The sequence below is a fragment of the Oryzias melastigma genome, linkage group LG10, assembly GCF_002922805.2.
Source record: "Oryzias melastigma strain HK-1 linkage group LG10, ASM292280v2, whole genome shotgun sequence".
Taxonomy (NCBI): domain Eukaryota; kingdom Metazoa; phylum Chordata; class Actinopteri; order Beloniformes; family Adrianichthyidae; genus Oryzias; species Oryzias melastigma.
The window spans coordinates 13904301-13928194 of record NC_050521.1 but is presented as its reverse complement, the minus strand read 5'-3'; the positions used below and the strand labels follow the sequence as shown (position 1 = coordinate 13928194).

General features: G+C 42.8%; 4 protein-coding genes across 24 annotated transcripts in view; all 4 read left to right on the top strand.

The window, feature by feature from the left end:
* Positions 1-3104, top strand: part of LOC112153274 (protocadherin beta-16) — a 7280-nt gene extending 4176 nt beyond the window's left edge. Inside the window, exon 2 of the mRNA XM_024283349.2 lies at positions 2894-3104. Within this exon, the coding sequence (XP_024139117.2) occupies positions 2894-2926 (33 nt within the window). The 3' untranslated portion in view covers positions 2927-3104. The remainder of the gene's footprint in view (positions 1-2893) is intronic.
* LOC112153685 (protocadherin gamma-C5) overlaps positions 1-23894 on the top strand; it is a 529198-nt gene that overhangs the window by 460711 nt on the left and 44593 nt on the right. The window contains exon 1 of one of the 21 annotated variants that reach the window (XM_036213891.1): positions 8388-11076. The exons of 13 other annotated variants lie outside the window; for them this stretch is intronic. In XM_036213891.1, coding sequence (XP_036069784.1) covers positions 8692-11076 — 2385 coding nt within the window. In that variant the 5' untranslated portion in view covers positions 8388-8691. Of the gene's footprint in view, positions 1-8387; positions 11077-15088; positions 17848-18188; positions 20751-21329; positions 23885-23894 lie in introns of those variants that run through there. 7 more of the 21 variants (XM_036213899.1, XM_036213890.1, XM_036213898.1 and 4 more) reach the window with 7 other exon arrangements.
* LOC118599228 (protocadherin gamma-A11-like) lies at positions 4025-8159 on the top strand. The gene has a single exon (XM_036213911.1). The coding sequence runs from the start codon at positions 5234-5236 to the stop codon at positions 7649-7651; it is 2418 nt and encodes an 805-aa protein (XP_036069804.1). The 5' UTR covers positions 4025-5233; the 3' UTR covers positions 7652-8159.
* On the top strand, positions 11498-14786 carry LOC118599233 (protocadherin beta-16-like). Its single transcript, XM_036213916.1, has one exon. The coding sequence runs from the start codon at positions 11843-11845 to the stop codon at positions 14240-14242; it is 2400 nt and encodes a 799-aa protein (XP_036069809.1). The 5' UTR covers positions 11498-11842; the 3' UTR covers positions 14243-14786.

Sequence of the window (23894 nt, the reverse complement as noted above, 5' to 3'; positions counted from 1 at the left end):
TTATGTTGATTTAAGTCGTTTTAAAACGGTAATAACTAGAAAACAAGGATGATAGTTGTTTTTCTTTTCTTTTCTTTCTTTTTTTTCTCTTTTTGAGAGGGATGACTTTCTCCGATATACAAAATATTGAATAACTTGGGAGGTTGGCTTACTAAATAATAATTAAAAAAATCCTCAATGTTTTTTTTTTTCTATAATAAAGTCTTGGAGTTTTACAGTTTGGTCTCTTAGTGTCGCTGTTGACCAGAGTGTTGATAACTGAAGGAGTGTTTTTAAGCCAGCACACCACTTCTACATCACTGAGAAATGGCGCAGTGATAGACGGTGGCGGAGCGCGTTTGGCGAAGAGGATTAACCAGAAGAAAAACGGGAAGATATTCATACTTTTAGGAGTTTTCTTGGAGGGGATAATTTTTGAAATTGTGGATGTTGCTTTGGATTATAGTTGAAACGGAAATAATTTGTCTGACTTGCTGGAAGCTTCGAGGAAAAAAGGTCGGACAGAACAATGAATCCGCGGCTCCTGTTGTCCGTGTGTCTGCTCTCCCTCGCCTCCGTGCGGGGACAGGTCAGTTACTCGATTCCAGAGGAAATGCCAAAAGGATCGCTGGTGGGAAACATCGCTCAGGATTTAGGTTTGGAAATGAAACGTTTGATTTCTGGAAAAGCGAAAATCTACAGCAGGAACAGTGGAGAATACGTGGAGCTGAACAGAGAAAGAGGAGTCCTGCTCGTTAAAGAGAGGATCGACAGAGAGGCGCTGTGTGCGGAGACAGCGCTCTGTGCTTTACATTTTCAGATCATTTTAGAGAACCCAATGGAACATTACACGGTGAATATCCAGATTACAGACATCAATGATAACGCACCAGCTTTTAAAAACGCTGCAATGAATTTCAAAATCAGCGAGTCTGCAGTGATCGGAGCAAAATTTCTGCTTGCGAGAGCTGAAGATCTGGATGCAGAGAGAAACGGGGTACAAAGGTACGAGTTAAAACCCACTAATAATTTTGTTCTTAACTTGAACAATAATCCTGATGGAACAAAAAACGTGGAGATGGTTTTACAGAAACCTTTAGATCGAGAGAAAGAGGAGCAGATCGCTCTCGTCTTAACGGCTGTGGATGGAGGAGAGCCGCAGATGTCAGGAACAATGATGATCGTCGTCACGGTGTTAGACGCTAATGATAATGCTCCAGTTTTTACGCAGCAAACATACAAAGCTACAGTTACTGAGAATTCACCTAAAGGAACAATTGTTGCTGCTGTGACAGCCTCAGATGCTGATCAAGGATCAAACAGCAGAATTATGTATTCTATCACCAACACAGTAGGAAATGTTGGAGACTATTTTGAAATTGACAACAAAAGTGGACAGATAATTTTAATTAACAACATTGATTATGAAAAATCAAAGCAATTTCAAGTCAACATAGAAGCAACTGACGATGGAGGACTGACAGATTATTGTAAATTACTGGTTGATGTTAAAGATATAAATGATAATAAACCAGAAATTAACATAATGTCAAAATCAAATACTATATCAGAAGATGCTAAACTAAACACTGTTGTTACAATGATTCACATTGAAGATCTGGATTCTGAAGAAAACGGGAACGTTAAATGTAACCTAATAGAAAATATACCATTTAGTTTAAAAACATCAAACAATAATTTTTATAGTTTACAAACAGACAGTGAGTTAGACAGAGAGACAGCATCAGAGTATAACATCACTGTGACCTGCTCTGATGAAGGAGTCCCCTCCCTCTCCAGCAGCGTCACTCTCACCTTACAGATCTCTGATGTGAATGACAACGCACCTGTCTTTGAGAGGAGCTCATATGAGGCCTACATTGTAGAAAACAACACACCAGGTGTGTCTATATTCACAGTGAAAGCCACAGACGCTGACTGGAAGCAGAATGCGCGTGTTTCTTACATCCTGGAGGACTCCTCTGTGAACGGAGTGCCAGTCTCCTCATATGTGTCCGTCAGTGCTGACAGTGGAGTCATCCACGCAGTGCGCTCTTTTGACTACGAGCAGATCAAAGACTTCCGCTTCTGTGTCAAAGCTCAGGATGGAGGTTCTCCTCCACTCAGCAGCAACGTGAGCGTGAACATCCAGATCCAGGACCAGAACGATAACCCGCCTCAGGTTCTGTACCCGGTCCAGACTGCTGGCTCTGTGGTGGCTGAAATGGTGCCTCGTTCAGCTGATGTGGGCTACCTGGTGACTAAAGTGGTGGCTGTTGATGTGGACTCTGGACAGAATGCCTGGCTCTCCTATAAACTGCAGAAAGCCACAGACAGGGCGCTGTTTGAAGTGGGCTCCCAGAATGGAGAGATCCGAACTGTCCGCCAAGTGACGGAGAAAGATTTGCTCAAACAAAGACTGACTGTGATCGTGGAGGACAACGGGCAGCCCTCTCGTTCAGCTACAGTCATTGTTAACGTGGCGGTGGCGGACAGCTTCCCTGAAGTGCTGTCGGAGTTCAGCGACTTTCCACACGACAAGGACTACAATGACAACCTGACTTTTTACTTAGTGCTGGCTCTGGCTGTGGTTTCTTTCCTCTTCATCACGTGTTTAGTGGTCATCATCTCCGTCAAGATCTACCGATGGAGACAGTCTCGCATCCTGTATCACTCCAGCCTCCCTGTCATTCCATATTATCCTCCACGGTACTCAGACACTTTGGGCACAGGGACTCTGCCACACACGTACAATTACGAGGTGTGCAGGACCACTGACTCCAGAAAGAGTGACTGTAAGTTCGGCAGAGCTGGGAGTCAGAACGTGCTGATAATGGACCCCAGTTCTACAGGAACCATGCAGCGGATGCAGAGTGAGAAGAGCATCCTGGATGAACCAGACTCTCCTCTGGAGGTCAGTTGTTTTTCCATTGATATTGGTGATTAAACTATTTCATTTTTCATTGAAACGGAAGCCTTGTTATTCAGCACCTTGGAGAGTGACTTGTAAAAGTCTGAATCAACCAGACTCTTCTCTAGAGCTATAGAGGTTCATTGTCATATATTTTGAAACATGTTTTCTTTTTGACCATATTTATTTTGTTACTGGTAGTTGTGCTGTGGAATTTGACGGAATCGTACGATTAACAAGTGTTGTGCAGCAAAGTGTTTGGCTTTTTACCGTTTGTTGCTCTACATGATTTCCCATATGTCATACTTTATTTTCAGACACAACTGAGTCTAATATTTCTCTCTGAGTTGGGGCTTCAGTGGTGTGGTTATTATTACTCCTTTTTAAAGCAAAGCAGGTCTTATTTCAAAGCACATCTTGGGCCTTATTGTTTGAAGTTATCACATTTTCCCTATATATTTGTGTTTTTTTTTGTTTGTTTGTTTTTTTGTTGTTTTTTTCCAAGAACTCTGGCTTCCTCTTACACTTAAAAAAACAAAAGAGCTATAAACATTTAAATCAAGTTTTTGGAATGTAAGTTTGTGTCTTTTTGCGTGTTGCACTGCAGTGGACAGTTCAGAGTGCTTCCAGTATTTCCACTCTGTCAGTCCTGGTTTTGTAGTTGAAGGCTGAAACATTTCAGTGACTGCATTGGACAAAGCAGAAATACAAGACAGCTGGGTTTGACGGCTTGAATTCTGTTGGACTCAAGCACTCTTTATCAACTGATTTAAGTGAACTTTATAATGCCAATTTAGTCTTTTTTAATTTTTTTTTTAGAATCAAAAGGGAATTTCTAAGTAATGAAATGTAAAACTTCTTTTTCTTTTTGTCTAACTGTACTCTTCATTTTTAAGCGACAATAGATTAAAAAAAGTGCAAACTGAAATGTTCAGGTGTATATTTGTTAAATGCACATGCTTTTGCGTTGCTGTCAGCTTTGGGCAGTAGGGACTCTGCCATAGAGTTTGTGTATAAAACTCGGATAGTGATAAGCCAACTCAGTCGCTGTGCTGTAGATAGAAGTATTAAGGGTAGTTGTTATTTGATATATATATATATATATATATATATATGTGTGTGTGTGTGTGTAAATATCCATTCAGAAGTTTTAGAATTGTTTCAGTCTCTTCTGAAAGTAATTTGCAATTACATTTATTCTTGTCCATTTTTTATTTGATCACGCGTAATTCTAAAAGCTTATTGCTAAAATGGCAGCTCCACTGACTTTTATCAAATATAAAAATTATGTGAGTTTTCTGCAGATGTACATAGAATTGAAATTTCTTCCTGAATAAATTTGAGTCGTAAAAGAAGAAAAGAAAAAGAAAAGTAAAAAATACATTTTTAGTTTAAGTTAAGTTAATTCAAAAGTCAATTATTTATATTCAGTTTGTTGAGTTTATGAAAAATGTTTCTTAACTGTCAAAGAGTAAGCTTTTTTTCAGCAATTTCATTTCCTTAAATTTCAGTTTAAGTGAAGTAAATCAACATAAAGGATGATAGCCATATTTAAATTGATTTTGTCTTTTATTTATTAGGCATATAACTTTTATGACAAACATGAAAGAAGAAATGAACTACAAATCTTTTCATCAATGAATGATGTGATTATTCTTCATAGTGTGTTGATGGAGCTCCTGTATCACAAAGTTGTTTTTCTTTGCCAACAGTTTATGAAAACTAAGCATAGTATAGTTAGAGTGAGAAATGCTGGTCTATAGATGATCGAAGATATATTTAATTGACAAACCACCTTCAAAATAAAGCAAAGTGAGGGGCATGTAGTCTTAAATATTTTGTCATTAGAGGATTTAGAAAAAAAAAAAAGAAAAAAAAGAAAAAGACATTGTTCGACAGTCATGTTTTAAATGTAGAAAAAAATAGCAAAAGAAAAAAATAGCAAACATAGTTTTTATGACGAGAACTTAACAAAAACAGTTATCTAAATTTTTAATATTGCTAAATATTATTAATAGACACAATAATTCTGTAATTTCTTCCATTTTAATATCCTGCAAATCAGACTTTATGCAGTTCCCATATTTGGACTCTCAGGGCCGCTGTGGACCACTGCAGATTTGTTGTCCTCTTGACACACTATAAAAAAGGGAGAAAAAACATTCGCAGCAGCACACAGGCTTCCCTGCAGACGACGACGAGCGATCCTGTGCTAAAATTCATCAAACGTTTGGAATACGGACATACAAGAGCAATACATTAATTTTGGAGCTTTTAATAACCCGTGGTAAAACACGCTTTGAATTATAGCGGTCTTTGGACACCGAATTCGACAAGAAAAAAATGTCGGAGGGAACAATGCGATGGCAAGTACTGGTGTCTGCGTGGATGTTTTGTCTGTGCTCGGTGGATGGGCAGGTCACGTATTCGATTCCCGAGGAAATGTCCAAAGGCTCGGTTGTTGGAAACATTGCTCAAGATTTGGGTTTGGATGTAAAACGACTGAAGTCCGGAAAGGCTCGGATTTACACGGAGGACAATGGAGAGTACGTGGAGCTGAATAAAGACAAGGGATTGTTGCTTGTTAAAGACAGGATCGACAGAGAGGCGCTCTGCGGGCAGACTACACCGTGCGCCATTCATCTCCAAATCACGCTTGAAGACCCCATCGAATTTTACACGGTTACTGTTGAAATTAATGATATTAATGATAATGTGCCCAGCTTTAAAAAGGGTGAGATGAGATTTAGGATAAGCGAGTCGGCCGTGGTCGGAGCTAAATTCACTCTCGAGAGAGCCATGGATTTAGATGTTGGAGTAAACGGACTGAAGAGTTACTCACTTAAACCCACCGATAATTTTAATCTGAAGCTTCACGGGCAAAATGATGGAAGTAAAAATGTGGAGATGGTTTTGCAGAAGGCGCTCGACAGAGAGATGCAGCAGCATATCTCTTTAACGCTCACTGCGACGGACGGCGGAGACCCTCCGCTTTCAGGAACAATCAGAGTGGAAATCTCTGTGCTGGATGTTAACGATAATGCTCCTGTTTTTACGCAAGAAAGCTATAAGGTCACTGTGAGTGAAACTGCGCCAAAAGGAACAGTATTAAGCATAGTGAGCGCTACAGACGCAGACGAAGGCCCCAATGCCAGCGTGTTTTACGCAATAACAAACACATTAGATGACGTTCCTCGTTTGTTCCACATTGAAGAAGAGAGCGGGGTGGTCTCCCTGAAGGGAAGTCTGGATTATGAAAAGGCACAGCTCCACGAAATACGAGTGCAGGCTAGTGATGAAGGAGGTTTAACAGACTCGTGTAAAATTATTGTTGAAGTAACTGATACTAATGATAACAGCCCGTCGATTAATATTATGTCAAAAACAAATTCAATATCAGAAAACTCTAAATCAGGAACAGTAATCACTATATTCAACGTTCAAGATAATGACTTCGGTGAGAATGGGAAAGTAACCTGTGGAATTGGAGAGAATGTGCCGTTTTTGATAGAAAAAACATCCAAGAAAATATTTAGTTTAGTGACAGACAGTGAGTTAGACAGAGAGACAGCGTCAGAGTATAACATCACTGTGACCTGCTCTGATGAAGGAGTCCCCTCCCTCTCCAGCAGCGTCACTCTCACCTTACAGATCTCTGATGTGAATGACAACGCACCTGTCTTTGAGAGGAGCTCATATGAGGCCTACATTGTAGAAAACAACACACCAGGTGTGTCTATATTCACAGTGAAAGCCACAGACGCTGACTGGAAGCAGAATGCGCGTGTTTCTTACATCCTGGAGGACTCCTCTGTGAACGGAGTGCCAGTCTCCTCATATGTGTCCGTCAGTGCTGACAGTGGAGTCATCCACGCAGTGCGCTCTTTTGACTACGAGCAGATAAAAGACTTCCGCTTCTGTGTCAAAGCTCAGGATGGAGGTTCTCCTCCTCTCAGCAGCAACGTGAGCGTGAGCATCCAGATCCAGGACCAGAACGATAACCCGCCTCAGGTTCTGTACCCGGTCCAGACTGCTGGCTCTGTGGTGGCTGAAATGGTGCCTCGTTCAGCTGATGTGGGCTACCTGGTGACTAAAGTGGTGGCTGTTGATGTGGACTCTGGACAGAATGCCTGGCTCTCCTATAAACTGCAGAAAGCCACAGACAGGGCGCTGTTTGAAGTGGGCTCCCAGAATGGAGAGATCCGAACTGTCCGCCAAGTGACGGAGAAAGATTTGCTCAAACAAAGACTGACTGTGATCGTGGAGGACAACGGGCAGCCCTCTCGTTCAGCTACAGTCATTGTTAACGTGGCGGTGGCGGACAGCTTCCCTGAAGTGCTGTCGGAGTTCAGCGACTTTCCACACGACAAGGACTACAATGACAACCTGACTTTTTACTTAGTGCTGGCTCTGGCTGTGGTTTCTTTCCTCTTCATCACGTGTTTAGTGGTCATCATCTCCGTCAAGATCTACCGATGGAGACAGTCTCGCATCCTGTATCACTCCAGCCTCCCTGTCATTCCATATTATCCTCCACGGTACTCAGACACTTTGGGCACAGGGACTCTGCCACACACGTACAATTACGAGGTGTGCAGGACCACTGACTCCAGAAAGAGTGACTGTAAGTTCGGCAGAGCTGGGAGTCAGAACGTGCTGATAATGGACCCCAGTTCTACAGGAACCATGCAGCGGATGCAGAGTGAGAAGAGCATCCTGGATGAACCAGACTCTCCTCTAGAGGTCAGTTGTTTTGGTTAGATTTCTTTATGTAAATTTTCCTTTAAAATAGTATTTTATTATGGGATATTGGAAACATTTTAGCACCTTGAACAGCGACAAATCCAGATGTTACTCTTTATACCCTTGTCTGTGGGTAACATAGTTTGATATTCCATGCAAAAACACTGCCTTCTGCCATTTTAAATGTAGCTGCTGCAAACTTCAGCACCATGGAGAGCATTTGCGGTGCTTGTTTAAGCATCCATTATTGAAACTTGGCTAAAATTATTTGTTCCAGCACTTGTTGCATATATTTATTCTGTTGTTTTATTTGTTTGTTTTTGTTCATTTTCTTTTTATTTATTTATTTTTGCTTTTTTATTTTTTATTTTTCTTGTTCTAAAATAATTGCAGCAAGTAGTACGAACAACTTCAATGAAATACATTCTTTTTGCGTGATCAGACTTTCATATTTTATAAATACATGTGCTTGCTCAAAAAAAATCAGTAAGTCAATTTAGCAATTTAAATAATTATTTCGTAAAATATTACTCTTTGTTTGTGATATTAAACTTATTTTTTAATAATTTAGATTCAAATATTTTTGGCATCTATTCCAAAATGTAATTGCCATGCTTTCATATTTTTACATTGCTTACGTCACGATAAAGCTTTTACTGTTAGATTATTTCTTTTCTGATTTTGTATGACCTTCATCTTAGTATTATTGTTTTGAGGCGTCATTTTTCACATTTATTTTAAGGGTAATGCTGCTGCTGTTACGTTTAAAGTTGTTTTATCATATTCATCGCAGATATTGCATTTTAAAGAACAGGAATCGCCGCTGTTGACCAGTGTGTGGCAGTCTTACATAGGAATTGTAATTGTACCTCCTCTTTGGAGCGCTCTGGTTTATAACAAAGGAGGCTGTGAGAGCCCAGTGTCGCATAGATGGGATACCTCGCACGAGAAGCAAAAGCAGCTCCATTTTCAAATATTGTTTTTTCTTAGTTTTTTTTTTTTTTTTTATCTTCTTGAATATTTTAACACGGATTTCGACGCGGATTACGCACAACACGATGAGAGGACAAGTGATTTTACTCATTTGCGTTTTCTCCGTCGCCTGCGTGGATGGGCAGGTCAGCTACTCGATTCCTGAGGAAATGGAGAAAGGTTCGTTGGTCTGTAATGTCGCTCAGGATTTGGGTTTAAGTGTCGCCAGGCTCAAATCGGGCAAAGCGCGCCTTCATTCGGGAGACAGCGCAGAATATGTCGAGCTGGACACAAACAGAGGAGTCCTCCTCATCAGAGAGAGAATAGACAGAGAGACGCTGTGTGGAGAAACGACGCCCTGTGCTTTACATTTACAGATCATTCTGGAAAATCCAATGGAGCTGTTTCGAATAACAATAGAGATCACAGACATAAATGATAACGCTCCTAGTTTTGCGTCGAGTGAAAAGCGATTTGAAATCAGCGAATCGGCGATCGTTGGCTCTAAATTCGTGTTAGAGAAAGCTGTAGATGCAGACATCGGGATGAATGATCTTCAAAGCTATTTGTTAAAACCCACTAACAACTTTGCTTTGAAACTAGAGCAGGAAGCGGATGGAAGTAAAAAGGTTGAAATGATTTTGCAGAAACCTTTAGATCGAGAGCAGGAGGAGCGTATCTCCTTATTACTGACGGCTGTGGACGGTGGAAAACCGCGCATGTCAGGCACTATGCAAATACTAATTAACGTTTTGGATGCGAATGACAATGCACCAATATTCACCAAATCTGTGTATAAAACGACTTTAACCGAGAACTCTGCGAGAGGAACTAAAGTGATAACCGTGAGTGCGACCGACAGAGACAAAGGCTCAAACGGAGAAATATCATACACGATTTCTAACAGCAAGCGGAGGTTATCAGATCTCTTTCAGATTGATAGGAAAACGGGGGAAGTCGCTGTAGTGGGTGAAATAGATTATGAAAAAACTAAAAGCTTACAAATAGATATCGAAGCTATGGATAACGGAGGACTGTCTGATTCCAGTAAAATATTGATGGATATAATTGATGTTAATGATAACAGTCCGCAGTTAAAAATTCTCTCAAAATCAAACTCCATTTTAGAAGACTCTCTTGAAGGTACTGTAATTGCTATGGTGAGTGTTAATGATCCTGACTCTGAAAGAAATGGAAATGTGAGGTGTAATATAAACCAGGATATTCCATTTAAAATACAAAACACTATGAGTGGAATTTATAGTTTAGTGACAGACAGTGAGTTAGACAGAGAGACAGCATCAGAGTATAACATCACTGTGACCTGCTCTGATGAAGGAGTCCCCTCCCTCTCCAGCAGCGTCACTCTCACCTTACAGATCTCTGATGTGAATGACAACGCACCTGTCTTTGAGAGGAGCTCATATGAGGCCTACATTGTAGAAAACAACACACCAGGTGTGTCTATATTCACAGTGAAAGCCACAGACGCTGACTGGAAGCAGAATGCGCGTGTTTCTTACATCCTGGAGGACTCCTCTGTGAACGGAGTGCCAGTCTCCTCATATGTGTCCGTCAGTGCTGACAGTGGAGTCATCCACGCAGTGCGCTCTTTTGACTACGAGCAGATCAAAGACTTCCGCTTCTGTGTCAAAGCTCAGGATGGAGGTTCTCCTCCACTCAGCAGCAACGTGAGCGTGAACATCCAGATCCAGGACCAGAACGATAACCCGCCTCAGGTTCTGTACCCGGTCCAGACTGCTGGCTCTGTGGTGGCTGAAATGGTGCCTCGTTCAGCTGATGTGGGCTACCTGGTGACTAAAGTGGTGGCTGTTGATGTGGACTCTGGACAGAATGCCTGGCTCTCCTATAAACTGCAGAAAGCCACAGACAGGGCGCTGTTTGAAGTGGGCTCCCAGAATGGAGAGATCCGAACTGTCCGCCAAGTGACGGAGAAAGATTTGCTCAAACAAAGACTGACTGTGATCGTGGAGGACAACGGGCAGCCCTCTCGTTCAGCTACAGTCATTGTTAACGTGGCGGTGGCGGACAGCTTCCCTGAAGTGCTGTCGGAGTTCAGCGACTTTCCACACGACAAGGACTACAATGACAACCTGACTTTTTACTTAGTGCTGGCTCTGGCTGTGGTTTCTTTCCTCTTCATCACGTGTTTAGTGGTCATCATCTCCGTCAAGATCTACCGATGGAGACAGTCTCGCATCCTGTATCACTCCAGCCTCCCTGTCATTCCATATTATCCTCCACGGTACTCAGACACTTTGGGCACAGGGACTCTGCCACACACGTACAATTACGAGGTGTGCAGGACCACTGACTCCAGAAAGAGTGACTGTAAGTTCGGCAGAGCTGGGAGTCAGAACGTGCTGATAATGGACCCCAGTTCTACAGGAACCATGCAGCGGATGCAGAGTGAGAAGAGCATCCTTGATGAACCAGACTCTCCTCTAGAGGTCAGTTGTTTTGGTTAGATTTATTTTTTAACAAATCTGTTGGCATCTTGATCTTCTATTGCTCACATTCCAGCACCCTGGACAGCGATAACTTGACCACCTCTTTTTCTTTCGCAACCTTGTCTTAACGCATGGAAAGCACAGTAATAATGTTGCCATATGAATACATGAACGTGTAACTTTTAAAACCAAAATCAGTTTTATTTTTTTTCTGAAATTATTTTCAAAATGACATTTAAGATTCTTTTTTCACAACTTTATGTTCATACAATGCTGTTTTCCCTGATTTAGTCTAATATCTGCATTATACCACTCAAATTTACTTTTCTAAATATGTGTTCAAAAATATTTATTTTTTTAGATGATTTACTAAGTTATGGAATGCTGGCCAATCCCTAAATTGTGTGCAAGAAATCATTAGTCCACAGCTCCTAAACATTTATTTCCTCATTTTGTTACCTTGATGTGCAGTATCCTTCCTAGGACTCGGTGGGCCGCTGTTGACCAGCATTACCCAGCTTTCAAGAATAATTAATAGAGGATCTACTCTCCGCTCTGTCTCAGTAACGCTGACTCTTAGCAATAGGACACAGCTCCGTCTGGATGAAACGGGATTTTCCAAAAGCGCTCATGGATTATTATTTTTTTCAGTTTTTGATTTCCCCTTTTAAAACAGAAATGCTCACGCATGCGTAATTTGCCTCGGTTGATTCCTTAAAGACTGCGAGTGGATCTTTTTCTTTCGGTGGATGAATCTGATAGAACAATGAAGCGGGAGGTACTGTTGTTTTTCTCCGTGCTCTGTCTACCGGCGGTGCTTAGTCAAATCAGCTATTCAATTCCAGAAGAAATGTCTAAAGGCTCTTTAGTCGGAAACATAGCCCAGGATTTCGGTTTGGATGTTAAACGCTTACGAGCTGGTAAAGCTCGCATCCACACCGGAGACGACGCCGCGTACATCCAGCTGAACAGGGAGCGGGGACTCCTCATGATTCAAGAAAAAATAGACCGCGAGGCTCTCTGTGGGCAGGAAACGCCTTGTGCTTTACATTTCCAGATAGCATTAGAAAACCCGATAGAAATAATCTCTGTAACTGTCGAGATTACCGATATTAATGACAACCCCCCCAGGTTTGAAAAGGAAGAGAGGAGATTTGAAATCAGCGAATCTGCAGTGGTTGGTTCTAAATTTTTGCTTGAAAAAGCAGCGGACCTTGATATCGGACTCAATGGTCTTCAGAGCTACAAACTGCAGCCCAACGACAATTTTATCCTTAAGCTGCACGGTCAGTCTGACGGCGCCAAAAAGGTGGAGCTGATTTTACAGAAACCTCTAGACAGAGAGAAGCAGGAGTTCATGTCGCTTTTGTTAACGGCGATAGACGGTGGCGCGCCGCAGCGCTCCGGAACGATGCAGATTCACATTACAGTGTTAGATGTTAATGACAACGCTCCTGTGTTTTCACAAGCGGTGTACAAAGCTGCAGTCAAAGAAAACTCGATGGAGGGAACAATGATTACTAAGGTTAGCGCCTCAGACGCAGACAAAGGCTCAAATGGACAGATCAGTTACGTCATCGTAGACAGCATGGGGGGGAATTCAAAACACTTTCACGTCACTGAAGACGGTCATGTTATACTGAATGGACCAATAGATTATGAAAAAGCCAAAATGCATGAAATATACGTAGAGGCAGTGGACCAAGGAGGACTTTCTGATTCGGCTAAAGTTATAATTGATGTAGCTGATATTAATGACAACAATCCAGTGATAAATATAATTTCATCATCAAATTCAATAGGAGAAAATTCCAAACTGAGCACTGTGGTAGCTATAATGAGCGTAAATGACCCGGATTCTGAGGAAAATGGTAAAGTGCGCTGTACAATTAATACAAAAATGCCATTTTCAATAAAAACTACATCAAACAATCTTTATAGTCTGATGACAGACAGTGAGTTAGACAGAGAGACAGCATCAGAGTATAACATCACTGTGACCTGCTCTGATGAAGGAGTCCCCTCCCTCTCCAGCAGCGTCACTCTCACCTTACAGATCTCTGATGTGAATGACAACGCACCTGTCTTTGAGAGGAGCTCATATGAGGCCTACATTGTAGAAAACAACACACCAGGTGTGTCTATATTCACAGTGAAAGCCACAGACGCTGACTGGAAGCAGAATGCGCGTGTTTCTTACATCCTGGAGGACTCCTCTGTGAACGGAGTGCCAGTCTCCTCATATGTGTCCGTCAGTGCTGACAGTGGAGTCATCCACGCAGTGCGCTCTTTTGACTACGAGCAGATCAAAGACTTCCGCTTCTGTGTCAAAGCTCAGGATGGAGGTTCTCCTCCACTCAGCAGCAACGTGAGCGTGAACATCCAGATCCAGGACCAGAACGATAACCCGCCTCAGGTTCTGTACCCGGTCCAGACTGCTGGCTCTGTGGTGGCTGAAATGGTGCCTCGTTCAGCTGATGTGGGCTACCTGGTGACTAAAGTGGTGGCTGTTGATGTGGACTCTGGACAGAATGCCTGGCTCTCCTATAAACTGCAGAAAGCCACAGACAGGGCGCTGTTTGAAGTGGGCTCCCAGAATGGAGAGATCCGAACTGTCCGCCAAGTGACGGAGAAAGATTTGCTCAAACAAAGACTGACTGTGATCGTGGAGGACAACGGGCAGCCCTCTCGTTCAGCTACAGTCATTGTTAACGTGGCGGTGGCGGACAGCTTCCCTGAAGTGCTGTCGGAGTTCAGCGACTTTCCACACGACAAGGACTACAATGACAACCTGACTTTTTACTTAGTGCTGGCTCTGGCTGTGGTTTCTTTCCTCTTCATCACGTGTTTAGTGGTCATCATCTCCGTCAAGATCTACCGATGGAGACAGTCTCGCGTCCTGTATCACTCCAGCCTCCCTGTCATTCCATATTATCCTCCACGGTACTCAGACACTTTGGGCACAGGGACTCTGCCACACACGTACAATTACGAGGTGTGCAGGACCACTGACTCCAGAAAGAGTGACTGTAAGTTCGGCAGAGCTGGGAGTCAGAACGTGCTGATAATGGACCCCAGTTCTACAGGAACCATGCAGCGGATGCAGAGTGAGAAGAGCATCCTGGATGAACCAGACTCTCCTCTAGAGGTCAGTTGTTATGGTTAGATTTCTTTATGTAGATTTTCCTTTAAAAATAGTCTTTTAGTTTGGGATATTGCAAAAACTTCAGCACCTTGGACAGCGACATATCCAGCTGTTACTGTCTTTGTACCCTTGTCTGTGGGTTATATAGTTTGATTTGTCATTGAAAAAAACTGCCTTCTGCAATGTCCTAAGTAGTTGATGAAACTTTCAGCACCATGGATAGCATTTTCAGTCCTTTTTTAAACATCCATTACTAATGCTTGGCTTGGTCAGTTACTTCAAATGAATTTCCCTTAAAATAAAACCTTAAGAATATCTGTAAAATAGAAGCTGTTTCGTTTTTTTTTTTTTTTTGAGGTTTCTCTATTTCATTTTTCCATCAGTACCAAGGACAGCCTTTATGGCATTGGCTCAATCTGTCAAAAAAGCTTTTTTTTCCCTTCCCAATACGAGTCTTTCTTTGTTCATAAGATCACATTCTTGATATTTTAAACATTTTTAACAATTTAAAGAAATTCAGCATCAAGAGTTAGTATTTTTTTCTAAACAAAAATTGGACCAAATACAAAGATAAGAACAAACGTAGACTTGATGCCTAAATGCTCTCCCTTTTTTTAAAATTATGCATTGCTTTAAATCGGAATGTTTTCTTATTTTTAATTTTGTTTTATCTTGTTGTTTAGGATGGGTTACTTGCTTTCTTGTGATTGTTTTTTGCATTACGTTGCATCTAATTCCATCCTGGATTTTATAAGGCAATATTTTGTAAGTGCTATATCTTGTTTTGTTATGCATGTTTTTGCCGCTGTTTACACAGCGTGTTTGTTTATTGTGTTTTTTTTAAATTACTGCTCTAGAGAGTCACGCATAAATAGTAGCAAAAAAAAAAAGCAAAACACACATTTCTTAATCTTCTATGCGCTCCTGCATCTGATGTAAATCAAAATTCTTCTCCTCTTGCAATGTTTCATTTTGTACTCATAGGGACGCTGTAGTCCAGCATGTAACTGCTATGCTTTACTGAAAATAGTGCCTCCCATCTTTATACATCAGAAAGACGAGTGTTTGCTGAAGAACACTGCGGAGTCGACTCAGACACGAACATCGCTCTTGTTTGGGTTATTCCTTTACAATATTTCAAAAAGAGACGGATTAATTTTTCTTTATTTTCACGTATACCGACTTTGTACCGAGGAAATACGGATTTTCTTTTTTGTCATTTTGCGCCGCCGGAGAGAACAATGGAACGGCAAGCCTTGCTTTTCATAGCGCTCCTTTTTGTCAGCACTGCAGTCGGACAGATCAGCTACTCTATCAATGAGGAAATGTCCGAGGGCTCTGTCGTAGGAAGGATAGCAGACGACTTGGGTTTTGATGTGGAGAAGCTTAAACAGCGTAAAGCTCGTGTGTTTTTCGGCGACAGTAAAGAATACATTGGGCTGAATAGAGAGAGAGGAGTCCTCCTGATCAAAGAAAGAATAGACAGAGAGACGCTCTGTGGCCAGACCGTACCGTGCGCGCTGCACTTCCAAATCATCTTAGAAAAACCTCTTGAATTTTACAGGATAATGGTAGAAATCGTTGACATAAATGATAACCCTCCTGTGTTTGAAAAAGGTGATGTTCGGTTTAGAATTAGCGAGTCTGCGGTGATCGGATCAAAATTTGATTTGGAAGGGGCGGTGGATTTAGACGTCGGGATGAATGGTCTGCAGAATTATTTGCTTGAACCAAAAGATAATTTCGCTTTAAAAATAAACAGTCAAGCAGACGGCTCAAGGAGTGTCGAGATGATTTTAAAACAACCTCTTGACCGAGAAAAAAACACTGAGTTGTCTTTGGTGTTGACGGCAGTGGATGGAGGGGAGCCGCGCATGTCTGGAACGGCACAGATTTTGATTACTGTGTTAGATGCAAACGACAATGCGCCTGCGTTCACTAAACCAGTTTATAAAGCGACTGTTCCAGAAAATTCCGCTAAAGGAACAATAGTGACCAGAGTCAGCGCATCTGATGCTGATGATGGATTAAATGGAAAAATCACTTATTCTATAAGAAATACATTTGATGATGTCAGACACCTGTTTCAGATAAATGAGCAAACTGGTGAGATAACAGTGACTGGAAATATTGATTACGAAAGGTCAAGCAATTACCAAATAAATGTACGTGTTAGTGATGAGGGAGGATTAACAGACACGTGCAAAATCATAGTTGACGTCACTGATGTAAATGATAATTATCCTTTAATAAATATAATGTCTGAAACAAATGTTATATCAGAAGATGTGAAAACTCACACTGTGGTGACTATAATTAATACTCAAGACATGGATCACGGCGACAACGGTAAAGTAAATTGCAAAATTAATGAAAACATTCCTTTCATTTTAAAAACAACAGAAAATCATTTTTATAGTTTACAAACAGACAGTGATTTAGACAGAGAGACAGCGTCAGAGTATAACATCACAGTGACCTGCTCTGATGAAGGAGTCCCCTCCCTCTCCAGTAGCGTCACTCTCACCTTACAGATCTCTGATGTGAATGACAACGCACCTGTCTTTGAGAGGAGCTCATATGAGGCCTACATTGTAGAAAACAACACACCAGGTGTGTCTATATTCACAGTGAAAGCCACAGACGCTGACTGGAAGCAGAATGCGCGTGTTTCTTACATCCTGGAGGACTCCTCTGTGAACGGAGTGCCAGTCTCCTCATATGTGTCCGTCAGTGCTGACAGTGGAGTCATCCACGCAGTGCGCTCTTTTGACTACGAGCAGATCAAAGACTTCCGCTTCTGTGTCAAAGCTCAGGATGGAGGTTCTCCTCCACTCAGCAGCAACGTGAGCGTGAAAATCCAGATCCAGGACCAGAACGATAACCCGCCTCAGGTTCTGTACCCGGTCCAGACTGCTGGCTCTGTGGTGGCTGAAATGGTGCCTCGTTCAGCTGATGTGGGCTACCTGGTGACTAAAGTGGTGGCTGTTGATGTGGACTCTGGACAGAATGCCTGGCTCTCCTATAAACTGCAGAAAGCCACAGACAGGGCGCTGTTTGAAGTGGGCTCCCAGAATGGAGAGATCCGAACTGTCCGCCAAGTGACGGAGAAAGATTTGCTCAAACAAAGACTGACTGTGATCGTGGAGGACAACGGGCAGCCCTCTCGTTCAGCTACAGTCATTGTTAACGTGGCGGTGGCGGACAGCTTCCCTGAAGTGCTGTCGGAGTTCAGCGACTTTCCACACGACAAGGACTACAATGACAACCTGACTTTTTACTTAGTGCTGGCTCTGGCTGTGGTTTCTTTCCTCTTCATCACGTGTTTAGTGGTCATCATCTCCGTCAAGATCTACCGATGGAGACAGTCTCGCATCCTGTATCACTCCAGCCTCCCTGTCATTCCATATTATCCTCCACGGTACTCAGACACTTTGGGCACAGGGACTCTGCCACACACGTACAATTACGAGGTGTGCAGGACCACTGACTCCAGAAAGAGTGACTGTAAGTTCGGCAGAGCTGGGAGTCAGAACGTGCTGATAATGGACCCCAGTTCTACAGGAACCATGCAGCGGATGCAGAGTGAGAAGAGCATCCTGGATGAACCAGACTCTCCTCTGGAGGTCAGTTGTTTACATACTTAGGTTTTTGAGACTTTAAACTTTGATTAGGTAAATGCATGTACATTTTAGTTTGTGCATTTTGTATTACTTACTTACATACATACACACACACACACACACACATATATATATATATATATATATATATATAAATTCCGAACTTGACTCACCCCCTCTGTCATCCATTTATAGTAGAAGTTGCATTCAGAAATGTGGCCACTTTTCTTCCCTTTGTTCACTTTTTATTTCTGCAGTTTTTCCTTTTGAACTCAAAGGGCCGCTGTTGTCTGCACAGTTGCAGTTGGCGTCATAAAGCGCAGCAACGCCTGTTCATTTTAGTATAAGTAGGGGTAACGTCAGACGCTTTGTCCTCGTTGTGAACCTCTTTGACAGAAGAGAACTGTATTTTATTCTTTTCCCCTTTTTTGAGGATTACTGAATATTTTATTTTTTATGACCCCTTATTATCCACAATACCTTTTGGAATATTTTCGACCATGCCGATGTTTTTTCGAAGAATAAAGCGCCAGGAGCTGCTGCTTCTCTCGGTCCTTTTTCTTCCTTCAGTCGTCGCCCAAGTCAGCTACACGGTTCCAGAGGAAATGCAAACAGGCTCGTTGATCGGTAACGTTGCCCATGATTTGGGGTTGGATGTTAAACGACTTAAGTCGGGGAAGGGTCGCATTTATTCAGGGGACAGCCGAAACTACGTCGAGCTGAATACTGACCGAGGCGCCCTGCTTCTGAAAGAGAGGATAGACAGAGAGGCGCTGTGCGGAGAAACGACCCCGTGCGCTCTGCATTTTCAGATCGTGCTGGAAAATCCTATGGAATTGTATAGCGTAACAGTAGAAATCAAAGATATCAACGACAATGCGCCAACGTTTGAAAAGAATGAAATAAAATTTGTAATAAGCGAATCTGCTGTTGTTGGCGCAAAATTTGATCTAGAAAGAGCCATTGATTTGGATGAGGGCATTAACACTGTCCAGAGGTACGTTCTCAAGCCCAGCGATAATTTTTCTCTCAAACTGCGCAGCCAAGCTGACGGATCAAATAATGTAGAAATGGTTTTACAAAAAGCCTTGGACAGAGAAAAGAACGAAGTCATCCCCTTGGTGCTGACGGCTGTAGACGGAGGAGAGCCGCAGATGTCGGGAACAATGCAGATCCTCATAACGGTGCTGGATGTTAATGACAATGCGCCTGTTTTTACGCAGCCGATATACAAAGCAACTGTGGCTGAAAACGCCGTAAAAGACTCAGTTGTAGTCTCTGTTAAAGCGGAGGATGCAGATCACGGACTGAATAGTAAAATTGAATACTCATTTACAAACGCTTTGGATGACGTCAGACGAATATTTGAAGTCAACGAGGAAAACGGAGAAATTCGATTAATTGGCAGCCTAGATTATGAAAAGAAAAAACATGTTCAAATCAATGTACGTGCCAGAGACAATGGTGGACTCACTGATTCCTGCAAAGTCATTGTTGATGTTACTGACATTAATGATAACGAACCGGCTATTAAAATAATGTCTAAATCCACCGTTATTTCTGAGAGTGCAAATGCAGGAACTGTTGTGACAATGATTAACATCCAAGACCCAGATTCAGATGACAATGGGAAAGTTCAGTGTTTTATAAATGATAATATTCCTTTTGCTCTAAAATTAATGTCAAATAACTTTTTTAGTTTACAAACAGACAGTGAATTAGACAGAGAGACAGCGTCAGAGTATAACATCACTGTGACCTGCTCTGATGAAGGAGTCCCCTCCCTCTCCAGCAGTGTCACTCTCACCTTACAGATCTCTGATGTGAATGACAACGCACCTGTCTTTGAGAGGAGCTCATATGAGGCCTACATTGTAGAAAACAACACACCAGGTGTGTCTATATTCACAGTGAAAGCCACAGACGCTGACTGGAAGCAGAATGCGCGTGTTTCTTACATCCTGGAGGACTCCTCTGTGAACGGAGTGCCAGTCTCCTCATATGTGTCCGTCAGTGCTGACAGTGGAGTCATCCACGCAGTGCGCTCTTTTGACTACGAGCAGATCAAAGACTTCCGCTTCTGTGTCAAAGCTCAGGATGGAGGTTCTCCTCCACTCAGCAGCAACGTGAGCGTGAACATCCAGATCCAGGACCAGAACGATAACCCGCCTCAGGTTCTGTATCCGGTCCAGACTGCTGGCTCTGTGGTGGCTGAAATGGTGCCTCGTTCAGCTGATGTGGGCTACCTGGTGACTAAAGTGGTGGCTGTTGATGTGGACTCTGGACAGAATGCCTGGCTCTCCTATAAACTGCAGAAAGCCACAGACAGGGCGCTGTTTGAAGTGGGCTCCCAGAATGGAGAGATCCGAACTGTCCGCCAAGTGACGGAGAAAGATTTGCTCAAACAAAGACTGACTGTGATCGTGGAGGACAACGGGCAGCCCTCTCGTTCAGCTACAGTCATTGTTAACGTGGCGGTGGCGGACAGCTTCCCTGAAGTGCTGTCGGAGTTCAGCGACTTTCCACACGACAAGGACTACAATGACAACCTGACTTTTTACTTAGTGCTGGCTCTGGCTGTGGTTTCTTTCCTCTTCATCACGTGTTTAGTGGTCATCATCTCCGTCAAGATCTACCGATGGAGACAGTCTCGCATCCTGTATCACTCCAGCCTCCCTGTCATTCCATATTATCCTCCACGGTACTCAGACACTTTGGGCACAGGGACTCTGCCACACACGTACAATTACGAGGTGTGCAGGACCACTGACTCCAGAAAGAGTGACTGTAAGTTCGGCAGAGCTGGGAGTCAGAACGTGCTGATAATGGACCCCAGTTCTACAGGAACCATGCAGCGGATGCAGAGTGAGAAGAGCATCCTGGATGAACCAGATTCTCCTCTAGAGGTCAGTTGTTTTGGGGTAAATTTTCCTGTAAATACTGTCTTTTAGTAAGTGCTGTCTGAAAAACTTCAGCACCTTGGACAGCGACAATCAGGGCTTTTACCTTTTTGTTTTGGGTTTGGCTTTGTGTACTTGAGTTTTATAGGTTATTTAGCGAATTGCCTTTAAGATAAGACCATCTGGATGAATCAGACTCTATTTTAGGCATTATAATGACATTTTGTTTTTCACTCTGGCTTTAAGCACCACAAACAGCGACCGTGGCCATTTTTTTCTCTCTTCTTCTCCTGACACTTTCTGAGTAGTTTAGAATGCAATGTTTTTATCATGGTGTTTTGAGTGCAACTTTTACTAAGCATTTTTATTATTTTCTTTGAATTTTTGGGTTGTGTTTTTTTAAAAAGTGACCTCTGTTGTATTTTATATAATCATATCATCATATTGGATTAGGTGGTCATAAGTTTATATTTTTCCAAACCATCTACACTTCTGCCTCATCAACTCTAAGTGCCGCTGTTGGCCAGTTTATTTCAAATATAGCACCAAGTCTTGTACCTCCCTTCATGCTTTCATTTTAGACCGTGAAAGACGCCAACCGCAGTGTCTGGAACTTACTCGGAACTCAGGATTTTAAAGCACAATTTTTAATCGTTTTTTATGTATCCTGATATCCCCGCTGAAACTCGGATTTTGGAATATAAATAGTTGGGATTTATATATTTTTCTCACGTGGAAAAGCCTCGTCTGGAACAATGAGGGAGCACGGACTGCTGATTTTCCTCCTCCTCCCTTTCAGTGCGGTCCTCGGACAGCTCAGCTACACCATTCCCGAGGAAATGCCTAAAGGTTCTGTGATCGGTAACGTTGCTAAAGATTTCGGCTTGGATGTAAAGAGACTTAGGTCGGGAAATGCTCGAATTTTTACGCGAGACAGTGACGAATATGTGGAGCTGAACAAAGAAAAAGGCGTCCTCGCCATTAAGAATAAGATAGACAGGGAGGCGCTTTGTGTTCAAACGACACCCTGCGCTCTACATTTTCAGATTATACTAGAAAATCCTATGGAATTCTACAGTGTGACGGTAGAGATAACAGATATAAACGATAACCCCCCGTCTTTTGAAAAGAAAGAGATCAAATTTAAAATCCACGAGTCCACCGTCCGAGGAGCAAAATTCATTTTAGATCGCGCTCTTGATCTTGATGTTGGAGTCAACTGTTTGCTTTCGTATAAACTGGAACCTTCTGAGAATTTCGTGGTCAAATTAAATGATCAAGCAGACGGAACAAAAAATCTGGAAATGGTTTTGGAGAAAGCGCTCGACAGAGAGAAATACGAGCAGCTGTCTTTGGTTCTGACTGCGGTGGACGGAGGAGAGCCGCAGATGACGGGGACGATGCTGATAACAGTTCACGTGTTAGACGCAAATGACAACGCTCCTGTTTTTACACAGTCGATTTATAAAGCTGCAGTTAAAGAAAATTCCCCAGCAGGAACTGTCGTAACAACAGTGACTGCTACAGACGCAGATGACGGACCGAACGGGAAAATAACCTACTCCTTTTCCAGCGTGTTAGATAATGCACGTGGATTATTTGAAATAAACAATGACAGCGGGGAAATACGACTTAAGGGAAATGTTGACTTTGAACGAGCTCGTTCATTTCAAATAAATATGCGAGCAAGTGATGATGGTGGATTAGCTGATTCATGTAAAGTGTTGATTGACGTGATTGACGTGAATGATAATAAACCAAACATTCATATTATGTCAAAGTCAAATATTATATCAGAAAATGCTAAACTTGGTACTGTGGTTACAATGATAAATGTGGAAGATGCAGATTCAGAGGAAAATGGAAAGGTCCAGTGTGCTATTAACAATAATATTCCTTTTGTGATGAAGTCTAATACTGGAGATTTTTATAGTCTGATGACAGACAGTGAGTTAGACAGAGAGACAGCATCAGAGTATAACATCACTGTGACCTGCTCTGATGAAGGAGTCCCCTCCCTCTCCAGCAGCGTCACTCTCACCTTACAGATCTCTGATGTGAATGACAACGCACCTGTCTTTGAGAGGAGCTCATATGAGGCCTACATTGTAGAAAACAACACACCAGGTGTGTCTATATTCACAGTGAAAGCCACAGACGCTGACTGGAAGCAGAATGCGCGTGTTTCTTACATCCTGGAGGACTCCTCTGTGAACGGAGTGCCAGTCTCCTCATATGTGTCCGTCAGTGCTGACAGTGGAGTCATCCACGCAGTGCGCTCTTTTGACTACGAGCAGATCAAAGACTTCCGCTTCTGTGTCAAAGCTCAGGATGGAGGTTCTCCTCCACTCAGCAGCAACGTGAGCGTGAACATCCAGATCCAGGACCAGAACGATAACCCGCCTCAGGTTCTGTACCCGGTCCAGACTGCTGGCTCTGTGGTGGCTGAAATGGTGCCTCGTTCAGCTGATGTGGGCTACCTGGTGACTAAAGTGGTGGCTGTTGATGTGGACTCTGGACAGAATGCCTGGCTCTCCTATAAACTGCAGAAAGCCACAGACAGGGCGCTGTTTGAAGTGGGCTCCCAGAATGGAGAGATCCGAACTGTCCGCCAAGTGACGGAGAAAGATTTGCTCAAACAAAGACTGACTGTGATCGTGGAGGACAACGGGCAGCCCTCTCGTTCAGCTACAGTCATTGTTAACGTGGCGGTGGCGGACAGCTTCCCTGAAGTGCTGTCGGAGTTCAGCGACTTTCCACACGACAAGGACTACAATGACAACCTGACTTTTTACTTAGTGCTGGCTCTGGCTGTGGTTTCTTTCCTCTTCATCACGTGTTTAGTGGTCATCATCTCCGTCAAGATCTACCGATGGAGACAGTCTCGCATCCTGTATCACTCCAGCCTCCCTGTCATTCCATATTATCCTCCACGGTACTCAGACACTTTGGGCACAGGGACTCTGCCACACACGTACAATTACGAGGTGTGCAGGACCACTGACTCCAGAAAGAGTGACTGTAAGTTCGGCAGAGCTGGGAGTCAGAACGTGCTGATAATGGACCCCAGTTCTACAGGAACCATGCAGCGGATGCAGAGTGAGAAGAGCATCCTGGATGAACCAGACTCTCCTCTAGAGGTTTGTTTTC

Coding starts and splice junctions, on each gene's coding strand:
- LOC118599228 (XM_036213911.1), top strand. CDS start 5,234: ATGTCGGAGGGAACAATGCGATGGCAAGTACTGGTGTCTGCGTGGATG.
- LOC118599233 (XM_036213916.1), top strand. CDS start 11,843: ATGAAGCGGGAGGTACTGTTGTTTTTCTCCGTGCTCTGTCTACCGGCG.